General features: G+C 33.6%; 1 protein-coding gene and 1 pseudogene across 1 annotated transcript in view; both read left to right on the forward strand.

Moving 5' to 3' along the window:
- The window catches only part of LOC148949121 (trypsin-1-like), a 69,333-nt gene that overhangs the window by 8,641 nt on the left and 36,007 nt on the right, over positions 1 to 24,685 (forward strand). The window contains exon 4 of the mRNA XM_089092830.1: positions 3,953 to 4,094. Within this exon, the coding sequence (XP_088948956.1) occupies positions 3,953 to 4,094 (142 nt within the window). The remainder of the gene's footprint in view (positions 1 to 3,952; positions 4,095 to 24,685) is intronic.
- Positions 18,051 to 18,813, forward strand: LOC148949122 (ubiquitin-conjugating enzyme E2-22 kDa pseudogene; annotated as a pseudogene).

Raw genomic sequence — 24,685 nt, forward strand, 5'->3', positions numbered from 1 at the left:
TTGGGGGAGTTTTGGGGAAAAAGGTGGGTGTGAGAGGGAGGTTAGTTGCCCTCAAATCACTTTCGACTATTAAAAAGGGTATTAGCCTTTTGAATTTCAAATCGAATGAGCACTTTTTCAAGTTTCTACGACAAAGATTTCAGTAAAAACCTTATCTCTATGTGTGTCATCTCTATGTGTGTCGTCTCTATGTGTGTGTCGTCTCTGTGTGTGTGTCGTCTTTGTGTGTTTTTCGTCTCTGTGTGTGTCGTCTCTGTGTGTGTGACGTCTCTGCGTGTGTGTCGTCTCTGTGTGTGTGTTTCGTTTCTGTGTGTGTGTCGTCTCTGTGTGTGTGTTGTCTCCGTGTTTTTGTCGTCTGAGTGTGTGTGTCGTCTCTGTGTATTTGTCGTCTGTGTGTGTGTGTCGTCCTTATGTGTGTATCGTGTCTGTTTGTGCGTCGTCTCTGGTTTATGTTAGGTTAGGTTAGGGGGGTTAGGCCCTCAAATCACTAGCCCTTTGAATTTCCAATCGAATGACCTCTTTTTGAAGTTTCTACGACAACGCCTTCTTTAAAAACCTTATATACCCCCAGGGCAAAACTAAAAATCCTTGCCCTGGGGGCTGTGGGGGAGTGTACTCCTGACAAACATATTTTCTATCTGGAAATCAACTACGCTAAACAAAATGGAATTCTCAAAATATTGGTTGGATGTGTTTGGGGCAAGGATGGGCGTGGGGGGGGGGGCTAGTTGCCCTCCAATAACTTTTGACTATTAAAAAGGGCACTAGCTCTTTGAATTTCCAATCGAATGAGCTTTTTTTGAAGTTTTTACGACAACGCCTTCTATAAAAATCTAATGTGCCCCCAGGGCATAACTTAAAGCCCTTGCCCCGAGGGTTGTGGGGGAGTGTCCTCCTCAAAAATGTATTTTTTTATCTGGAAATCAACTACGTTGAACAAAATGGCTATCTTAAAATTTTGATTGGATGTGTTTGGGGGAATGATTGGCGTGGGGGCTAGTTGCTCTCTAATCACTTTCGAGTATTAAAAAGGGCACTAGCCCTTTAAATTTCCAATCGAATGAGCTGGTTTTGAAGTTTCTAAGACAGCGCCTTCTATAAAAACCTTATATGCCCCCAGGACATAACTTAAAACCCTTGCCCTGAGGTTTGTGGAGGAGTGTCCTCCTCAAAAATATATTTTCTATCTGGAAATCAATTACGCTGGACAAAATGTTTATCTCATAATTTTTATTGGATGTATTGGGGGGAATGATGGGCGTGGGGGGAGCTAGTTGCCCTCCAATCACATTTAACTATTAAAAAGGGCACTAGCCACTCCAATTCTAATAGAATGAGCACTTTTCGAAGTTTCTACGACAACCCCTTTGATACGAAGTGCCCGGGTATGGATAAAAAAAAAATACATTGTGCCAACATCGTTCTTTACTTAGGCAGCGCTAGTGCGCTGCCTATGAAAACGCCGACCAAGCAGTAACATCAAGCGAAAGTGGCTTTGGGGGCAATTGCCACCGCTTTTCCAAGAGCTTTAAAGCTATATTTTGGGAATTTTTATACATGTGTTTTCATCATTACTTTTTTTTTACTTGAACTTAATGTGGATAATAGTTACTATTTCTGAATCAGTGTCAAATGGAAATTTTTTCATGTATTAAAAACGTTCATTTTTGTAAAATAAAAAAATAACAAAAAAGTTTTTGTCCTAATAATTGTTTCGACAAGTTATTAAGGGGCAACTGATTCAATTTGCAGATTCAATAAGAAACAAATTAAACAAATTTAATTGCAGATTCAGTTAAAGAATTTGTTCTCTCTCCTACATTTTCGTCGAATGGCACCCCCGGCAGCAGCTATTGCTGCTGCTGCAGTTTCTAGCTTTTATGGGCTAAGGTTCATTCCTTAGAGGCATAATTTGGGGGAAGGGTGTGACGTTTACCCCCCCCCCCCCCCTCCCCATTCCTATATCTTTGTTCCATCTCCTAGATTTGGAAGATCACCTTTTTCAGGGTGCTTTCGCTGTAAAAATGATAAAATGGTTCCTCCTATATTTTGAAAAGCGAATTATTTGTAGATTCAATAAGAAACATGTTAAAAGGAGAATTTGTTCTCTCCCCTACATTTTCATGGAATTGCACCCCTGGCAGCAGCTATTGCTCCTGCTGTAGTTTGAGTGTTTTTAAGGGAAGAAGTTTTAGTGGGGGGGGGGGTTACATTTTTGTTACCCTCCGTGAACACATTCATGACCTAGTGACTACTGATACAAGATCTGTCTGGCACCAAAAGTGATTGAAAAGCGGTATAAAACAGCCCTACCACAAGGGTTATCTCAAATAGGAGGAGGGCTACGTCCTCCTAAAACACAACTTTTAAAATCCAAATTTAACTTTTCCACGCCAATGTTTCGAGGAAAATAGTTCTTTTAATGTATTTTCTTTTTGAAATAAAGTATAATTATCTAAAATAGTCCATCATACCCATTATATGTTGGAATCATTTGTTTTCTCATGGCTTATACTGAATAGATCATCCAACATGGCTGAAAATACCACTTTGCTGTGGCACTCTATTTTCTACTTAAAAAAGGTCGATAAACCTCTCAATGTCCTTTCTATAGAGCCTTCTATTGATATTTAAATATTGGTTTGATATAAATACGCATGAGGGGAAGCCAAAAATATAACAAAGAAGCATACAAATAAACACAAAGCCTTGATCACTCTTCTTAGAAAGAAGTACCAGCTTTCACATTTTGCAGATAAGGCTTGAAACCTCTATAAGAAATTTTTCTAATATTCCAAATTTGATGATTAACTTTTCATCAAAATAACTCCTCATTTAGGGGATGGGATAACTTATTTTGTAAATGAGGCAATTTTTTAGGGGGCTTTTAGCTTTTGTTTGGTAACTTTATACTCGTAGATCATAATTATAGATTATATTAGATTATACATATTTGAAATCAACATAAGAATTCAACTCTGTTAACGTGCATATTGTTATCACAATTCCCTTTTTACTTCTGATTACTAGCAGCGTGTGTCACTTCTTACTCACAGTTTGTTTTCTAGAATTTAATAATGCATAAAAACTCAACTGAGCACCAAACATATCTATTTTAACACCTGTAAAAACCACGTTTCTGGTATTATTTGCATCCTAACCCCTGGAACACTCTATTAAGACGCTTGCAGTAAACATATAAGTATAATCATTTATGTTGCAAAAGAATAAACATTTCTGCTATTGGAAAAGAGTTATTACCCCACAGCAGTTATATTCAGGCTCAATCCAAGCGTGGGCAGGTACGAGGTTAAATTTTACCCTCCTCATCCCCCACACGCTCTTCTACTTTTATTTAAAGTTTCACGAGGAGCCTGAGAACTTGGACATATAAATACACATCCGGTACACGTCTCCCTACCAAAAACTACACATGCATAACTACACACCACAGTGCCTATTTTATTAAACATCCTTTCAATGAACTTGGTCAACTGGAGCTTTAAAAATTTACATTATATATATATATATATATATATATATATATATATATATATATATATATATATATATATATATATATATATATATATATATATATATATATATATATATATATATATATATATATATATATATATATATATATATATGGATTCTCATTGTCGCTTGTCTTCTAACCGCAAACAATTTGAGACAATTTGCTGTCTTTTCAAAGTTATAATAAAAAAAAAAATAAAAAAAAAGCTTTACCAAAAAATTTATACCAGTTAGCCTATACCAAAACAATGGTACCAAAAATTATTTTTATCAGGCCTTATAAAGGTCTGATAAAAAGCCTCAAAACCTCATTTTGATTCCTTATAAAATGATTAAAACGCCTCATATGGCCTGCCATACTGGGCAAGGCTAAATGTAAAACATATAAGATTAGTCTTATACATTTCTTTAGGACGTACCATCGCCCTCAGCCAGCAGATCTAGTGGTACGATTAAACGAATTTGATATAAGCAGTGAAGACGATGGACTGGATACTTTACACGTAAACGTGGAGAAGATTTTTGTCCATCCGTTGTGGAGTGAAAAAGAATTTGTAAGTATTGCCTGATTTTAGTTCAATAATTATGCACAACATTTGCTATTATTGGGCTTTAAAAAATTTTTTTTGAACTTTTAGATCAAGAATAGTGCAAAGGAGACTTTATTCTGGTTTAAAAAAAATAACTAATTTTGTATCAAATGTTCAAATATTAAAAAAAAAATGTTTGAAAAAATAGTCAAACATTTCGTTTGTAGAGCCTTTAGATTCAGAATGATGCAAAATTGAGACTTTCATCAGGGTCTTAGAAAATATACTTCAATTTTGTACCAAATTTTCAAATATTAAAAAGTATTAAAAAAAACATTAATTTTTTTGTTGAGCCTTTAGAGCCAAAATGGTGCAAAGGTGAGACTTTTTGCTGGTTCAGGAAAAAATACTCCAATTTTGTATCAGTAGAATGCAAGGTACTATTTCTGGGACTCCTATGTACCAAACAGGTTTTTCTAGTAGTCCTATCTACAGGAGCATCACACTCTTTGCCAGGGGAATGACGCAATTTCAAAGTTCAATGTCTTTTTGGTGATAAAGCCAAACCAGCACGTCTATCGATTTTTTGTGTGTCAGTCGATTAGAGAAAGTTCCGTGGTCATTCATCTGTAAGTTGATTAGTAGGTTTTGGCAATTAATTAAACCTGTGTTATAAAACCAGCATGTGTTGTTTCGAGTTTTAACGGACAAGTTTTTTGATAACTTGATAGGTGATTAGGATTTGAATAAAAGGAATTTTTTCTGACGTAGATTTTTAGTTCATGATACAGTTGCACGGGGGGTACCCCTTTTTTTCGTAAATCGGGCTCCCTGTTTTCAAAATCCCTTTTTCTTCTGAGGCTTGGAGCATTTGGTGGCTAGATATTAAACGTAATGAAATTTAGCACGGAGGTTCAGTTGTACAGTGTTTCAGTTATACAGGGGTTCAGTTACATGGGGGGTTCTTTGTGCTAAAAAAGTAGTTTTTGTATCTTTTAAAAGATCTTTACGGGGATTGAGAGACTCAGTTGCCTAATCCGTGTGATTTTTCTTTACTTGTTGGTCATTAAAAACGAAATTTTTCTGTTAAATAAGTAGTTTTTGTACCTTTTAAACGAGCTTTACGGGGATTGAGAGACTCAGTTGCCTAAGTCCGTGTGATTTTTATTTACTTGATGGTCATTAAAAACTAAATTTTAGTTTTAAATAAGTAGTTTTTGTATCTTTTAAAAGAGCTTTACGGGGATTGAGAGACTCGGTTGCCTAAGTACGTGTTATTTTTAATTACTTGGTGGTAATTTAAATATAAAGTTTTTGTTTTTATATTTATTTTTTGTTTATTTTTAAATTTATTTAAGGGGATGAGAGACTCAGTTGCCTAATTACGTGTTATTTTTTATTTACTTGATTTTCATTAAAAACTAAATTTTGGTCTTAAATAGGTAGTTTTTTTATATATTAAAAGATCTTTAAGGGGCTTGAGTGACTCAGTAACATAATTCCGTGTTATTTTTCATTTCATGATGCACAATAAAAAATAAATTTTTGTGTTAAATAAGTAGTTTTTGTATCTTTTAAAAGAACTTTACGGGGATTGAGAGACTCAGTTGGCTAATTCCGTGTGATTTTTCCTTACTTGGTGGTCATTAAAAACGAAATTTTCTATGTTAAATAAGTAGTTTTTGTATCTTTTAAAAGAGCTTTACGGGGATTGAGAGACTCAGTTGCCTAATTCCGTGTGATTTTTCTTTACTTGATGGTCATTAAAAACTAAATTTTTTTGTTAAATTAGTAGTTTTTTGTATCTTTTAAAAGATCTTTCCGGGGATTGAGAGACTCAGTTGCCTAATTCTGTGTGATTTTTATTTTCTGGATGGTCATTAAAAACGAAATTTTTGTGTTAAATAAGTAGTTTTTCTATCTTTTAAAAGAGCTTTACGGGGATTGAGAGACTCAGTTGCCCAAGTCTGTGTGTTTATTCATTAGTGTGTGCACAGTTAATTATTTATTTGGGTTTTAAAGTTGTTTATTGTTTATATTTTTTTAGTTCTGTAATTTGTTTTAGAGTCTCTGTTGCCTTATTCCGTGTGATTTTACTTTACTAGATGGTCATTAAAAACGAAATTTTTATGTTAAATAAGTAGTTTTTGTATCTTTTAAAAGAGCTTTACGGGGATTGAGAGACTCAGTTGCCTAATTCCGTGTGATTTTTCTTTACTAGGTGGTCATTAAAAACGAAATTTTTGTGTTAATTGCCTAATTCCGTGTGATTTTTCTTTACTTGTTGTTAATTAAAAAATAAATTTTTGTGTTAAATTTTTAGTTTTTTGTATCTTTTAAAAGAGCTTTACGGGGATTGAGAGACTCAGTTGCACAAGTCCTTTTGATTTTTCCATACTGGGTTTTCTTTAAAAACGAAATTTGTGTGTTAAATAAGTAGTTTTTGTTTCTTTTTAAAAGAGCTTTACGGGGTTTGAGAGATTCAGATGCCTAATTCCGTGTGATTTTTCCTTACTTGTTGGTCATTAAAAACGAAATTTTTGTGTTAAATAAGTAGTTTTTGTATCTTTTAAAAAAAACATAGTCGTGACTACATCAGATTGTTTTGTGATTCAGTTGTAGTGCAGTGAGTTGTTACTAGTAGTATTATTTTTGTGTTTTTTGCAAGCAATTCATACTATACCTTAAATGCATTCAGATATTTTCTTGATAAAACATAGTCGTGACTACATCAGATGGTTTTGTGATGCAATGAGTTGTTACTAGTAGTAAACATAGCCGTGATCAACTCAGATGGTATTTTTATTCTGTGTTTTGTTGATATTTTTATTATTTTCAGTTTTTTTTGCAAGACACTCAAACTATACATTACATGAACTACGATATTTTATTAATAAATCATAGTAGTGATAAAGTCATGGTATGGTGTATTTCCGTGAGTTGTTACTAGTAGCATTCTTTTCGTGTTTTTTTAAGGCCATTCAAACTATAAATTAAATGCATTCAGATATTTTCTTGATAAAAAATAGTAGTGACTACATCAGATGGTTTTGTGATTCAGTTTTATTGCAGTGAGTTGTTACTAGCAGTATTATTTTCATGTTTTTTGCTAGCAATTCATACTATACCTTAAATGTATTCAGATATTTTCTTTATAAAACTTAGTCGTGACTACATCAGATTGTTTTGTGATGCTGTGAGCTGTTACTAGTAGCAGAACTTTCTTATTTTTTTAAGGAAATTCATACTATACCTTAAATGCATTCAGATATTTTCTTGATCAAACATAGTCGTTACTACATCAGTTAGTTTTTTCGCTCAGTGAGTTGTTACTAGTTGTGTTTTGTTCTTGTTTTTTTTTGCAATCCATTCATGATATACCTTAAAGGCATTAATATATTTTATTTATAAAAAATAGTCGTTAATAAATCAGATGATTTGTATTTCATTGATTTTCTACTATTATTAGTATGTTTGTTTTTTTTTTTGCAAGCCATTAATAAAAATAAATTAATTAATTAAGATATTTTATTTATAAAAAAAAGACGTGAAAACATAAGTTTGTTTTGTTATGCAGTGAGTTTTTAATAGTAGTAGAAATTTCATACTATACCTTAAATGCATTCAAATATTTTCTTGATCAAACATAGTCGTGATAACATCAGATGGTTTTGTAGTGCAGTGAGTTGCTACTAGTAGTAGTATTTTCAGGTTTTTGTAAGCCATTCATACTATAACTTAAATGCATTAAGATATTTTATTTATCAAGCATATTTGTGATAACATCAGATGGTTTTGTAGTTCAGTGAGTTGTTACTAGTAGTAGTATCTTGTTGTTTTTTGAAAGCAATACATACTATACATCAAATGCATTCAGATGTTTTCTTGATAAAACATAGTCGTTACTAACTCAGATGATTCGTAGTGCAGTGAGTTGTTACTAGTAGTAGTATTTTTGCTACTTACTTACAATTTTTTCATAATTTCTTTAATGAAAATTTCTGTATTGTGTATCCCAGAGGTGACTTCAAGAAAGAATTTGTTACTTACATACAATTTTTTCATAATTTCTTTAATGAAAATTTCTGTATTGTGTATCCAAGAGGTGACTTCAGGAAAGAGTTTGTTACATGCTTACAATAGAACTGTTCTAAAAAACAAGGACGGGTTAAGCTTAAAGATATTTATTGCTTAAATGTATTAACAGATTTTTTTTTGAGAAAAAAAAAAACAACAACAAATGTTTACATAAAAATAGTACTTAGAGTTCACTCTTAAACATCCACAAACGATGGTTCCATGATATAGGATAGTTTTTAACATGTCTTATGGATTTTTCACGATCAGGTATGTTCTTAGGTATCCACTGTGCGAAGAACCTAACCTCGTCTTCAGGACGATGATAACCCCCTTTCAAATTTAGGACACTTAAACTTTTCTAGATTGAAAAGTGGAATCCTAGGGTCACACTTTTGAATTAAAACTTTATCTGTCGGTACATTGCCCTTTACGTAGAGCGCTTCAACTCCGAAAAAGCTGCAAATTTCACTGACTTCCTCCTGAACATTTCTCAGTTCCTTACCAGTATTATTAAGTGGTGTAATCACTCTATCATAGAATCCCAGTCTGTTTATATAACGTAATGTAGTACTCCACAAGCTTTTATCATACTCAAACAAATTATAGTTCACTAACCAATGATAACAGTCAATTTCTTCGAGATCCATAGACAATAATAAAAAAGCACATTCGAATATAACACCACAGGATGATTTTTTCAAACTGATAAATTCGGTGTCATACAGTCCTATCATCTTGGAGGCTATTAATGTAGTTGGTAAGTAGAGAAATACTTCATCAAACTTTTATGTCTTTGCTCAAGGTTGAACGGAGTTATGACTAGTGAGATGAGTCTTAAAACCATCTGAATTCATTGTGGGGGTGGAGTCATAAAACCCTTGGAAATCATTGCGGGTAGGAATTATTGAACTCTCGGTAACTGATAAATTCTGTGTCATACTGTCCTATCATCTTGGAAGTTACTAATGTAGTTGTTAAGTAGAAAAATACTTCATCAAACTTTTATATCCTCGCTCAAGGTTGAACGGATTTATGACTAGTGAGATGAGTCTTAAAACCATCTGAATTCATTGTGGTCAGGAGTCATAAAACCCTTGGAATTCATTGCGGGGAGGAGTCATTAAACTCTCGGTAACTGATAAATTCTGTGTCATACTGTCCTATCATCTTGGAACTTATTAATGTAGTTGTTAAGTAGAAAAAAATACTTCATCAAACTTTTATATCCTCGCTCAGGGTTGAATGGAGTTATGGCTAGGTCCTAAAACCATCTGAATTCGTTGAGAGGAGGAGTCATAAAACCCTCCAGGAACCCAACACCCATGAACATCTAAAAAACTAGAATCCTAGCTCTGAAAAGTCCAAATAGCAAACTACACATCCCAAATCATAATTTTCTGACAACACACACACCTATGAAAGGCTAAAAACCTAGCTAATAAAAGCCGGAAATAGCAAATTAACCATCTCAAATCATAAGTTTCAGACAACACTCACCTATGAACGGCTAAGAAATCCAGCTCAGAAAAGTCAAAAATAGCAATCCACGCATCCCGAATCATAGGTTTCAGACAACACACATAAACGAAAGACTAAGAAATCTAGCTTAGAAAAGCCGAAATAGTAATTTACATATCCCAAATAATAATTTTCAGACGATACACACCTACCAAATACTTGGAAACCTAGCTCAGAAAAGCCTGAAATAGCAAACTATTCATCCCAAACTAGAAGTTTCAGACAACAAACGTCTATGAGAGACTAAGAATTATAGCTCTGAAAAGTCCAAAAGCAAAACCCTCCATGCAGTCCATCTCCCTCAAAACACTTTTCAACCATTTCTTGTTATTTTTTTATTTCTAAACTATTTTAAATTGACAATACTCTCCAAAACATCACTTGTGGCCCCCCCTCCCCTTGTGCCCCCCCCACCAACCCCAGGACCACGGGACCGAAAGCCTGACACGAGTGGGACCCTCACCACCTAGGTCAAGTTAGATTAGGTTAGGTTACCTAACTTTTCTAGGTTAACTTACATCAGGTTAAGTGGCGCGCCACTTAACCTGATGTAAGTTAACCTAGAAAAGTTAGGTAACCTAACCTAATATAACCTAACCTGACCTTGGTGGTGAGGGCCCCATCCGTGTAATGCTTTCGGCCCCTTGGCCCCAGGGTTGGCGGGGGGGGGGATCCCACTCGTGGTAGGCTTTTCGGTCCCCGTGGCCCAGGGTGGGCGCCACTTAACCTGATGTAAGTTAACCTAGAAAAGTTAGGTAACCTAACCTAATCTAACTTGACCTAGGTGGTGAGGGTCCCACCCGTGTCAGGCTTTCGGTCCCATGGTCCTGGGGTTGGTGGGGGGGGGGGGCACAAGGGGAGGGGGGCCACAAGTGATGTTTTGGAGAGTATTGTCAATTTAAAATAGTTTAGAAATAAAAAAAAATAACAAGAAATGGTTGAAAAGTGTTTTGAGGGAGATGGACTGCATGGAGGGTTTTGCTTTTGGACTTTTCAGAGCTATAATTCTTAGTCTCTCATAGACGTTTGTTGTCTGAAACTTCTAGTTTGGGATGAATAGTTTGCTATTTCAGGCTTTTCTGAGCTAGGTTTCCAAGTATTTGGTAGGTGTGTATCGTCTGAAAATTATTATTTGGGATATGTAAATTACTATTTCGGCTTTTCTAAGCTAGATTTCTTAGTCTTTCGTTTATGTGTGTTGTCTGAAACCTATGATTCGGGATGCGTGGATTGCTATTTTTGACTTTTCTGAGCTGGATTTCTTAGCCGTTCATAGGTGAGTGTTGTCTGAAACTTATGATTTGAGATGGTTAATTCGCTATTTCCGGCTTTTATTAGCTAGGTTTTTAGCCTTTCATAGGTGTGTGTGTGTTGTCAGAAAATTATGATTTGGGATGTGTAGTTTGCTGTTTGGACTTTTCAGAGCTAGGATTCTAGTTTTTTAGATGTTCATGGGTGTTGGGTTCCTGGAGGGTTTTATGACTCCTCCTCTCAACGAATTCAGATGGTTTTAGGACCTAGCCATAACTCCATTCAACCCTGAGCGAGGATATAAAAGTTTGATGAAGTATTTTTTTCTACTTAACAACTACATTAATAAGTTCCAAGATGATAGGACAGTATGACACAGAATTTATCAGTTACCGAGAGTTTAATGACTCCTCCCCGCAATGACTTCCAAGGGTTTTATGACTCCTCCCCACAATGAATTAAGATGGTTTTAAGACTCATCTCACTAGTCATAAATCCGTTCAACCTTGAGCGAGGATTTTAAAGTTTGATGAAGTATTTTTCTACTTAACAACTACATTAATATCTTCCAAGATGATAGGACAGTATGACACAGAATTTATCAGATACCGAGAGTTCAATGATTCCTACCCGCAATGATTTCCAAGGGTTTTATGACTCCACCCCCACAATGAATTCAGATGGTTTTAAGACTCATCTCACTAGTCATAACTCCGTTCAACCTTGAGCAAAGACATAAAAGTTTGATGAAGTATTTCTCTACTTACCAACTACATTAATAGCCTCCAAGATGATAGGACTGTATGACACCGAATTTATCAGTTTGAAAAAATCATCTTGTGGTGTTATATTCGAATGTGCTTTTTTATTATTGTCTATGGATCTCGAAGAAATTGACTGTTATCATTGGTTAGTGAACTATAATCTGTTTGAGTATGATAAAAGCTTGTGGAGTACTACATTACGTTATATAAACAGACTGGGATTCTATGATAGAGTGATTACACCACTGAATAATACTGGTCAGGAACTGAGAAATGTTCAGGAGGAAGTCAGTGAAATTTGCAGCTTTTTTGGAGTTGAAGCGCTCTACGTAAAGGGCAATGTACCGACAGATAAAGTTTTAATTCAAAAGTGTGACCCTAGGATTCCACTTTTCAATCTAGAAGAGTTTAAGTGTCCTAAATTTGAAGGGGGTTATCATCGTCCTGAAGACGAGGTTAGGTTCTTCACACAGTGGATACCTAAGAACATACCTGATCGTGAAAAATCCATAAGACATGTTAAAAACTATCCTACATCACGGAACCATCGTTTGTGGATGTTTAAGAGTGAACTCTAAGTACTATTTTTATGTAAACATTTGTTGTTGTTTTTTTTTTTCTCAAAAAAAATCTATTAATACATTTAAGCAATAAATATCTTTAAGCTTAACCCGTCCTTGTTCTTTAGAATAGTTCTATTGTAAGCAAGTAACAAACTCTGTCCTGAAGTCACCTCTTGGATACACAATACAGAAATTTTCATTAAAGAAATTATGAAAAAATTGTATGTAAGTAACAAATTCTTTCTTGAAGTCACCTCTGGGATACACAATACAGAAATTTTCATTAAAGAAATTATGAAAAAATTGTAAGTAAGTAGCAAAAATACTACTACTAGTAACAACTCACTGCACTACAAAACCATCTGATGTAGTCACGGCTATGTTTTATCAAGAAAATATCTGAATGCATTTAAGGTATAGTGTGAATGGCTTTAAAAAAAAACGAAAATACTACTACTAGTAACAACTCACTGCACTACAAAAACATCTGATGTGATCACAACTATGATTTATTAAGAAAATATTTTAATGCATTTAAGGTATATTATGAATGTCTTAAAAAAAACATGAAAATACTACTACTAGTAGCAACTCACTGCACTACAATACCATCTGATGTTATCAAGACTATGTTTGATCAAGAAAATATTTTAATGAATTTAAGGTGTAGTATGAATGGCGTGGAAAAAACACGAAAGTGATACTACTATTAACAACTAACTGAATCACAAAACCATCTGATTTAGTCAAGTCTATTTTTTATAAATAAAATATCTTAATGAAATTAAGTTATAATATTAAGGGATTGAAAAAAAAAAAACGAAAATACTACTACTAGTAACAACTCACTGCACTACAAAACATTCTTATTTAGTCACGGCTATTTTTGATAAATAAAATATCTGAATGCATTTAAGGTATAGTATGAATGGCTTGCAAAAAAAAAAAAAAAAAAAAACTACTACTAGTAACAACTCACTGCACTACAAAACTATCTGATGTAGTAACTTATATTTTTTATCAAGAAAATATCTGAATGCATTTAAGGTATAGTATGAATTGCATGAAAAAAATACAAAAGTTATGCTACTAGTAACAGCTCAATGCATCACAAAACCATCTGATTTATTCACGACTATGTTTTATCAATAAAATATCTGAATATATTTAATGTATAGTATGAATTGCTAGCAAAAAACATGAAAATACTACTGCTAGTAACAACTCACTGCATTACAACTGCATCACAAAACCATCTGATGTAGTCAAGACTATGTTTTATCAAGAAAATATCTGAATGCATTTAAGGTATAGTATGAATTTCTTGCAAAAAACACGAAAATAATACTAATCGTAACAACTCACTGCGCTACAAAACCATCCGATAGTCACGGTTACGTTTTATCAAGAAAACATCTGAATGAATTTATTTTATAGTATGAATGGCTTGCAAAAAACACCAAAATAATACTACTTCTAAAAACTCACTGAACTACAAAACCATCTGATGTTATCACAAATATGATTGATAAAGAAAATATCTGAATGCATTTAAGGTATAGTATGAATGGCTTGCAAAAAAAAACCTGAAAATACTACTACTAGTAGCAACTCACAGCACTACAAAACCATCTGATTTGATCACGGCTATGTTTACTACTAGTAACAACTCATTGCATCACAAAACCATCTGATGTAGTCAAGACTATGTTTTATCAAGAAAATATCTGAATGCATTTAAGGTATATTATGAATTGCTTGCAAAAAACACAAAAATACTACTACTAGTAACAACTCACTGCACTACAACTGCATCACAAAACCATCTGATTTAGTCACGACTATGTTTTTTTAAAAGATACAAAAACTACTTATTTAACACAAAAATTTCGTTTTTAATGACCACCAAGTAAAGAAAAATCACACGGAATTAGGCAACTGAGTCTCTCAATCCCCGTAAAGCTCTTTTAAAAGATACAAAAACTACTTATTTAACACAAAAATTTCGTTTTTAATGACAAACCACTAAAGAAAAATCACACAGAATTGGGCAACTGAGTCTCTCAATCCCCGTAAAGCTCTTTTAAAATATACAAAAAATACTTATTAAACACAAAAATTTCGTTTTTAATTACCATCAAGTAAAGAAAAATCACACGGAATTAGACAACTGAGTCTCACAACCCCTGTAAATCACTTTTAAAAGATACCAAAACTAATTATTTAACACACAACTTTCGTTTTTTAATACCATCAAGTAAGGAAAAATCACATGGAATTAGGCATCTGAGTCTCTCAACCCCCGTAAAGCTCCTTTAAAAGATACAGTATCTACTTATTTAACACAAAAATTTAGTTTTTAATGACAACCAAGAAAGTAAAAATAAAACGGAATTAGGCAACTGAGTCTCTCAATCCCAGAAAAGATCTTAGAATAGATAAAATATAACCAAAAAATAAACACAAATTAATAATGTAATTAATACCAACGCCATAAAAATAACCCGGACATAGGCAACTGAGTCTCTCAATCCCCGTAAAGCTCTTTTAAAACATACAAATACTACTAAATTAACACAAAAATTTCGTTTTTAATGAACATCAAGTAAAGAAAAATCACACGGAATTAGGCAACTGAGTCTCTCAATCCCCGTAAAGCTCTTTTAAAAGATACAAAAAACTACTTATTTAACACAAAAATTTCGTTTTTAATGACCATCAAGTAAAGAAAAATCACACGGAATTAGCCAACTGAGTCTCTCAATCCCCGTAAAGCTCTTTTAAAAGATACAAAAACTGCTTATTTAACATAAAAAATTTCGTTTTTAATGACCATCAAGTAAAGAAAAATCACACGGAATTAGGCAACTGAGTCTCTCAATCCCCGTAAATATCTTTTAAAAGATAAAATAACTTATTAAATAAAAAAAATATTTATTTTTTAATTACCATAAATGAGATAAAATTAAAAATTAAAATTGACTAATTTAATAAAGTAAAACGAATTTATATTATTCTATGTAAAAATTATTATTATTGAAAACTGAAAATTAGTTTTTAATTCAAATAAAGTAAAGAAAAAATCACACGGAATTAGGCAACTGAGTCTCTCAATCCCCGTAAAGCTCTTTTAAAAGATACAAAAAAAACATAAATAACAACAAAATTTATTTATTATTGACCAACAATTAAATAAAAACCACACGGAATGAGGCAACCGAGTCTCTCAATCCCCGTAAAGCTCTTTTAAAAGATACAAAAACTACTTTTTTAACAAAATAATTTCTTTTTTAATGACTATCAAGTAAAGAAAAATCACATGGAATTAGGCAACTGAGTCTCTCAACCCCCTTAAAGCTCGTTTAAAAGATACAAAAACTACTTATTTAACATAAAAATGACGTTTTTTAATGACAACCAAGTGAAGAAAAATCACACGGAATTAAGCATCTGAGTCTCTCAATCCCCGTAAAGTTCTTTTAAAAGATACAAAAACTACTTTTTTAACACAAAGAACCCTCATGTAACTGAACCCCTGTATAACTGAAACCCTGTACAACTGAACCTCCGTGCTAAATTTCATTACGTTTAATATCCAGCCACCAAATGCTCCAAGCCTCAGAAGAAAAAGGGATTTTGAAAACAGGGAGCCCGATTTACGAAAAAAAGGGGTACCCCCCGTGCAACTGTATCATGAACTAAAAATCTACGTCAGAAAAAATTCCTTTTATTCAAATCCTAATCACCTATCAAGTTATCAAAAAACTTGTCCGTTAAAACTCGAAACAACACATGCTGGTTTTATAACACAGGTTTAATTAATTGCCAAAACCTACTAATCAACTTACAGATGAATGACCACGGAACTTTCTCTAATCGACTGACACACAAAAAATCGATAGACGTGCTGGTTTGGCTTTATCACCAAAAAGACATTGAACTTTGAAATTGCGTCATTCCCCTGGCAAAGAGTGTAATGCTCCTGTAGAATAGGACTACTAGAAGAACCTGTTTGGTACATAGGAGTCCCAGAAATAGTACCTTGCATTCTACTTGTATCAAATATTCAAATAATAAAAACACATTAAAGAAATAGTTAAACTTCTTTTTGTTAAGCTTGAAGAGTCAGAAAGGTGCATAGGTCAGGAACTGTTCTGGATCTGGAAAAACACTCAAATTTTGTATAAATGTTCAAATATTCCAAGGAATAGTCAGAGTTAATTTAATTTTTTGAAACGAGAACGTAAATTTTTCATTACGAGGATTAGACTTCGGTACAGCTAAAAAAAGGCTAGGATTTAACTAGCATTGAAGCAGAGCTCAATATGTTGTAATGAGCAGAATTTGTTGGCTATTTATGCCAAATATTTCGATGTAAACGTTTGAAAAAGAAGATTATCCTAAATGACAACTTAAAAAGTGAAAAAGCCCAACATAAACATATGCCTTTGAAACTTATTTCAAAGGCATATGAAATTTATTTCGATGTGTCAATTTATTTGCCACATCGTTCTTAAAGATTTAGGACAAAACAATTTATGTTTGGTGTAAGGAACGGGGGATTAAGGAGGGGACAGCTCCCCCTATATATCTAGAGTAATTCCTGTTCGCTTTAAATTGTAATGTCTTTCCTTAATTTTATTCAAAAAAAATATTTTTTTTCTTTTTTTTATTTTATTCTTTTTTTGTTTAATTTTATGTATAAATGGGAAGCCCGTGTGTTCTAAGAACTTTTTTTTTTTACTTTGTTATCTGTCTTGATTAAGAGTTTTGCCTGCTATTGAAATGTTTACTAAATTTATTATAATGTCTTATAAGAACCTAAATATTTGATGTTTGATTTTATTGATTTAACTTATAAAAATATTACTTGGCAACGTCTACTTATAACAATAGCTGGATTATTGACACATCTATATACTAGCTGTACAAACGAGCAATAATTGTATATTTATGTATGTATGTATCTATTTTTTCTCGAAAACGGCTCTATACTTTTTCGGGAAAATTGGCATCCTGAGATATTCTGGTCTAAAAAAAAGATCTAAATAGGTTAGAAGTTTGCAAAAATTCGTTAAGAGCCATAATTTTAGAAAAAAAAGTTATGTGAGTGTCGTCATTTTTATATACATCAGAATTGCAATAACGTTGTCACACTTTTCACGCTAATGTGGAAAAATTGAAGATTTTCATGATATAATTTATGTTAAATTGCTTAAAGAACAAAAAACTGGTAATTGCAAAAATATTTGCATATATTTTGACAAGAGATTACAACAATTCAAAAACCTTAAAAAAGAAAACAAAAAGTTTGAAGATTAGTAGAAGTCGTTGTTAGAGATTGGACTTGTAGTAATCAAATATCTTTGAATACATCAGTATGAAAAGACATTAAATTGCGTAAACAGGAAAAACTAGTAATTGCAAAAATCTTTGTAGGCTATATATTTTAACAAAGGATTACAACAATTCAAAAACCTTAAAAAAGAAAACCAAAAGTTTAAAGCTTAGTAGAAATCGTTGTTAGAAAAACATTTTAGCGAATTTATTTTCTTATAAGTATAAGCAATGTCTTTTTGAGATATGAAAAAAACTTGAAAGATTTTTTAAGCTCAGTTCAGAATTCGTTAAAGTTAATATGTAAACTGCAGAAATATTTACGGTGCCTGAACAACAATTCTAACGCTCTAATTCAAACTAGAAAAATACCTGGAAATTTTAAAATTAGTTTGTTTTTTTGTTACATAAAATCCACTCGCTACGAGATTCAGCTTATAGGTTTGAACGCAACTAAACTCCAAGAAATGACAACAAGAATTGCTTACAAAAGGATAAAAAAGGAGCTGATAGAAGTTTGCGAAAGTGATGAGGGATCTAAATGGTCAATTCGTCTTGAACCAATAAATGATAATTTTACACAATTAAGTGGAATGATATACGGACCCCGTGATACACCATATGAAGGAGGCAAATACAACCTAGAAATCCTTATTCCAGATACTTATCCATTCAATCCCCCCAAAATTAAATTTTTGACAAAAATCTGGCATCCAAATATATCGTCCGTAACTGGGGTCATTTGTTTAGATATTCTAAAAACTAAATGGGCAGCAGCGATGACACTCCGGACAGTGCTTTTGAGCCTCCAAGCGTTGCTGTCAGCAGCAGAACCCGATGATCCGCTAGATGCCGTTGTCGCTAGGCAATATAAAGAATCTTTTGAGACCTTCATTCTCACGGCCAAACACTGGAGTAATGTATATGCTGGTAGTCCATATAAAGTACCTGAATGTGATGAAAAGGTTAGACGTTTTATAGATATCGGTGTAGAGGAAAACGTTGCCAGAGTAGCCCTCTCATCATGCTCATGGAATCTAGAAAAAGCCAGTAAAAAAATCTTTTCGTAGGCTCGATTTGATTTGTAATTAACATCTTTTTTGTAAAATAGCCAACTTCTTATTCTGCGAAAAGGCTCTTTCAGATGAACGGCTGTCTAAAACGAAAACACGTGAATTAAGAACACATTAAAGTGAATCATGAAATGAAATAAAATATACAATTGGAGAAAATTTAAGTAAAGGCTTGCCGTCCATAACGTCAAAATTTGATTTAGAAAGATATAATGATGAGCAATAACAAACAAATTTTTCTTTGATGAGTATTTCCCTCCAGTACTAGAGGCTTAGGACATGGAGAACCCTTAGAAATCAAAAAGTACTCAAAATAAAACAATAATAATTATGCAAGCTTAATGCTTAAAGCTTATGCAAAGAATATATTTGCTAGGCCAATCTAGGTATAGATAACTTAGGTAAATACAATTCCGTCACAAATATTTTTGTTCTTCTTCTCTAAGCTCGTACTTTTCTTTAATATTATAACTGGAAATAACGTTGTTAGAAATTTCAAACAAAGTCAATGTAAAACAATTATTTATTGGTACTTGCAAAAATTTTGGAAGGATTGATTGCTGGTTTCCAGATTTTTTGCTTGAATTATTTTTTTTAGCAAAAAAATCTCTTCACTCTTAAGTCAGATTAAATTTGATAGCTGTGACAGTTTTGTGGAAAATAACGTTCTATAGCACTTTTCGATTTAGATCATGTTTGAAAAGCCATGTATTAGTTTATCAAAGGTTAGCTAGTGTAAACTTTTCTACTACACCTTTCTGGTGTAGTAGAAAAGCCTTTCTGGTTTGGATGACTGGGTTTACATCGATATTATCCAATATGCGTGTACTGATAGACGTGTAGCCGAATCTTTCAGAGCTAAGGGTTCACATTGGAGGAGATGGAACAGGGTTGTCTTTACTATAAACTATTCATTTATTCTACAAAGTTTATATACATGGTTTGAAAACAAACACAAGAGAAGAACTTAACAGAAGTAATGTACGAGCGGAAATGCTTTTAACACTTAAGAAAATCCACACATAATATGATTTTCAAGGTTTTTAGAGACACCTTCTACTTTCTGGTATTATAAACATAGTTTTTCTAATACTCATTTCCACAAGACAAAAGCATCGCAAGTTCTATAAGCCTGTGTCCCGCTTAGACTTTTAGAATTGCAAGATAAAAGTGACTCACATTGCATCAAAGTTACGTGGCATGTTTCCCACTCTAAGACTTACATTCAAAAGTTTACACTAGGAATGCAGCAAAGTCAGTCACTGTTTATCCTTTGAGTTTTATTCATCCCCCCTCCCATCTTCAAAAACAAGTATAAAATTCGTTTTGATTTACGGCGGCTGAGGCGAACTCCAGTAAAGTAATTTTAAATGGGCTTTTATAGTCTACGAAATATCTAGATAAGTGTTTGTTGTCACCTTTTTGCAGATTGACATTAAAGCTAATACGCCAAGAAAAAAAAACAAAAAAAAAAACTGATCGATCTGAAATTTTTCTCGATTCACTGCCCGGAGGATTTCATCTTGCTGCTAAGGATCTGCTATTTATTTTTATCCACAATTGTGGTGGTCTTACTTCCAACCTTGATCATGTAATCCAACAGATCGTGGTAACGAACTGTAAGTAAGGAGCGACTCCGCTCAATAGTAACCGAAACTATCGAAAATGGAATTTTTATGCCAATAGATATATCCAAAGAATCGGTTTTTTTATGCTGATTTCAAATATATAAATTTACCCGTCTTACCCTCAAGAGATACAAGCCTGAGAAAATGTTCCTGATGTTTGAAAAAAGGGGGAATAGCCAGTAAAATTCAAGTTATCTCAATGAAAATCACACCATCTGATTCAACGTACCAGAGAATCCATACTGTATAGGTTTCAATCTCCTACCTGCAAAGATGTGGAATTTTGTTTTTTTGCCAGAAGAAAGGTCAGGGATGCGTGTTTATTTGTTTTATTTTCCCAGGGGTGATCGTATCAACCCAGTGGACCTAGAATATCAGAAGAGGGCTCATTTGAACGGAAAGTAAAACTTCTAGTGCCCCTTTTAAGTGACCAAAAAGTTGGTGGGGGAACTAGGCCCCCTTCTCTTTTTTACCAAAACCGTCCGATCAAAATTTTGAGATAACCATTTTGTTCATCATATTTGAAACGCCCAATAAGTATGCCTTTGGATATAAAATGACCCCCCTCCCCATCCAAAGCCGCGGGGAAAAGGTCTTTAAGTAAAAAAATATGCCCATTTCTTGCGCATAGTATTTGTTATTGGGATGTAGGCGTACATTTCGGGGTAGGCGGGAGACCAAATTTTCTGCTGGGGGTTTTTCCACGGGGGAACTTTCCATGGGGAAGGAAGTTTACAGGGAGTAAACTTATCAGGCGAAATTATACACTGTGGGAATTTGCCAGAATTCTTATACAAAATTCTTTTTAATTGTCTTCCTTTCTCTTTTCCTTCTCGGTTTTACGCGCAGAGTGGTTAAGAGTAATTTTGCGGGGTAAATTTCCACCGGGATTGAATTGTCTATAGGATATTTCCTGCGGAGGAAGTTTCTCCGTGGACGGGGGCCATATTTCCTGGCATTATTTAAAAAACGATCAGAAATTAAAAACAAACAAGTTTTTTCAACCGAAAGTAAGGAACAACATTAAAACTTAAAATAAATAGAATTTATTACGTTTATAAAGGTGATCACCCCCTCCTCAGCACCTCACCCTTTACGCTAAAGTTTGAATTTTGTCCCAATTCTGTAATAATGACTCCTGAAACACATGGGCCGTTTAATTAGAACAATAAGACGCTTTTTTAAAAGTGCTAAAAAAATTAGCGCAAAGAGTGAGGTGCTGAGGAGGGTGCAGCCCCCTTTATATACGTAATAATTTCTGTTCGTTTTCAGTTTTAATGTTGCTCCTTTCTTTCAGTTGAAAAACTTGTTTCTTTTTTATTTTATTGTGTTAGATTCAATTCTACTTTCATCAATCGTCCATGTGGACGACTCTAAAATTGACAACGACCATTCACCAATCTTGCTCTATGGCAAGATTCCTCTTGCTCTATGGCACCAATATGCGAACCATCTTGCTCTATGTCAAGGTGTGTGAGCCAAAACTCTCCCAAGTGGTTCTCAAAGATAAATTGGAAAAATGCCATTGTTCCCCTTTATATATTGACATTGTCCTAGTTTTTTTTCATCTATTAAATTACCATTCCGCTTATTGCAAACATCTGTATATACAACTTCAACGCGGATAGATATCAACCCGTATTATTAGCAAATAGTGTTCTGTCTCAAGTCCGCGGCTACAAAAGCTGTCCCCTCTGAGCGCGTGCGGACGTCTGTGATCGGTCTGTGATCGATCTACTTCTGGGATAATCTGGATAGTCTGTGATAGTTCTCCTTCTGGTTCAGTCCATCAAATAAAGCAGAAAACCAAATGAGAGTACGAGTATTCCCTGTGTAGAGCGAGTCTAAATGCCTGGAATGGTCCCTGTGACAACATATCCTGGGATCGTGTTATAAACCGTTTAAAGGGTTCACCTCCAATCAATTCCTCTCTTCGGCTCTAAGATTTCGTGTCCCGTTATAAAATAAATTTTGCTTTCATTTAATGTTAATCTCCAAAATCATTTTACAAAGCTCAAGTTGCCAAAACTCAATCCTTCCAATTCGTATCAACCACTTTCAAGTGCTATTGGTGAAATCTAGGGTTATACCCTGAGCTCTTAAGCAAGTGAATAAGTCTGAGTCTCCCAATAGTGTCTATTGGGAAAGACCCAATAGGTCTTTGCTTCAGGGGTTTTGCTTGTAATTGTCCTGAACTACTGAAGCATTTGCAGCTATTGTTTCAGATGTGCTTGGCACACTTCATTGTGCAAGATAGTTTTTTGTATTCTATTGTATCTATATCTTGTATCTACATCTTCCATTGTTAAGAGGGGCAAGGACCCCAATGCTTCCTCTAATTATCCTCCTATCACTTTTTCTTGTTTTGTTAGTAAGCTATTTGAATATGTGCTGCTACCGGCCACTAAATCCAAGTACGATTTTACGCCCTTCCAGCGTGGTTTTAGAAAAAAAGAAACCAGCGTGGTTTTTAGAAAAAAGAAATGACACAAACACACACAAATAATATATAAAAAATAAGATAATACCATATGAACAAAAAAATATCACAGAAAATCTTCCTTGATATTTAATGGAGCTAAATGGGAATAGCTCAAAAACAGCTAATACATACAGTCTACTGACATAACCAATACAAATAATATGCCCAATGATGTGTATTGTTATGAGTATTACTCAATATTTGGAGTGTCCTAAACACGCCTAAGCACTGGACTTCTTGATATTCTTTTGGCTAGTGCCTCTTTATTTTTATAAAAAAAAAGCTACGAAAATGGTGAAGTTAATTTTGAATTTTGAAGTAAAAAATGAAGTTAATTTGAAGTATTTTGAGACCTTCATTCTCACGGCCAAACACTGGAGTAATGTATATGCTGGTAGTCCATATAAAGTACCTGAATGTGATGAAAAGGTTAGACGTTTTATAGATATCGGTGTAGAGGAAAACGTTGCCAGAGTAGCCCTCTCATCATGCTCATGGAATCTAGAAAAAGCCAAAGAAATTTTACTAGAAAAATCAAAAGTACGATTTTACGCCCTTCCAGCGTGTTTTTAGAAAAGGTAAGGGCCGTGGTTAAGCTCACCATATTGTGGGTCGGCTAATGAAAAAAGCTGTTACTAAAAAAAAGTCCCCTGTATTGTTTGACCGTTGATATATTTAATGCTTTCGACAATGTAATTCCTTCAAATGCTCTTTAGCAGCGTCTGGCGCTAACCTTTCTGATGTTTCCGTGCTTAAGTTTTGGTATGCTAATTCTTTAGTTAGGGTGAACTGTAAGGGTACTGTAGGGGAGCATATTCCTGTTAATAAAGGCGTTAGGTAAGGTGAATATATTTAAGTGTGTTTTAGATTTGTGTCTCTGACATCTTCAACAATCAGTTTTTTACAATGATAGTTTAGGCATTAGTCACGTTGCTTATGCTGATTATGTTCTGCATCTTACCCGGACAAAACAAAATCTAATTGCCAACTTTGACCTGCTTTCAGCCACACTGTCCGCATTAGGCCTTTCAGTTAATGCTGCCAAATGTGAGTTCTTGTGTTTTGGGAGTCCTCCACCAGCATCGCCTATTTGCTTGAGTTCTTCAACTATACCATGTTCAGGAAGTCACTTTTGTCTACTTGGTCCGCTATTACGTCCAGCGTGCTGAAAACTATGCGGGCTGGTTACGGAAAAAAATCACCCAATCGTGGTCAGTATAACCGAAAAGGACTTCGCCGTCTTTATTCTAGTTTTTGTGCCCCTGCTGTTTTTTGTCTTTCTGGTTTTGCTTTCCTCCTTCGCAAGACGGATGCGAAGAAAATACGCTCAGCATGTTTTAATTACCGTAATATCTGCTGCGTTTGCCTCGGTGGTACCGGAACCATAGAATCGTTTCTAAATTTGACATTGTTGATGTGCCCTCGCGACTGAAACAAATATCTGCAGATCTATCTTTTAAAACTCATCAAATGGTTGGTGTTTTTAACCCTCTTTGGCCATTTTTTGAATTGAGTAATTTATATTTAAGGTTTTTGAAGAATTTGTAGATCGTTTTAAAAGACAGCAGCATACAGTTACTATCTTTTATAAACAAGCAATATATATATATATATATATATATATATATATATATATATATATATATATATATATATATATATATATATATATATATATATATATATATATATATATATATATATATATATATACATATATACTATATATATATATATATATATATATATATATATATATATATATATATATATATATATATATATATATATATATATATATATATATATATATATATATATATATATATATATATATATATATATGTATGTATTTTTTCTCGAAAACGGCACCAATTTTTTTCGGGAAAAGTGGTATCTTGGAATATTCTCCCATAAAA

Source organism: Artemia sp. Qi Xiang Cuo, chromosome 8 (genome assembly GCF_049724085.1).
Source record: "Artemia sp. Qi Xiang Cuo chromosome 8, ASM4972408v1, whole genome shotgun sequence".
Lineage (NCBI taxonomy): Eukaryota > Metazoa > Arthropoda > Branchiopoda > Anostraca > Artemiidae > Artemia > Artemia sp. Qi Xiang Cuo.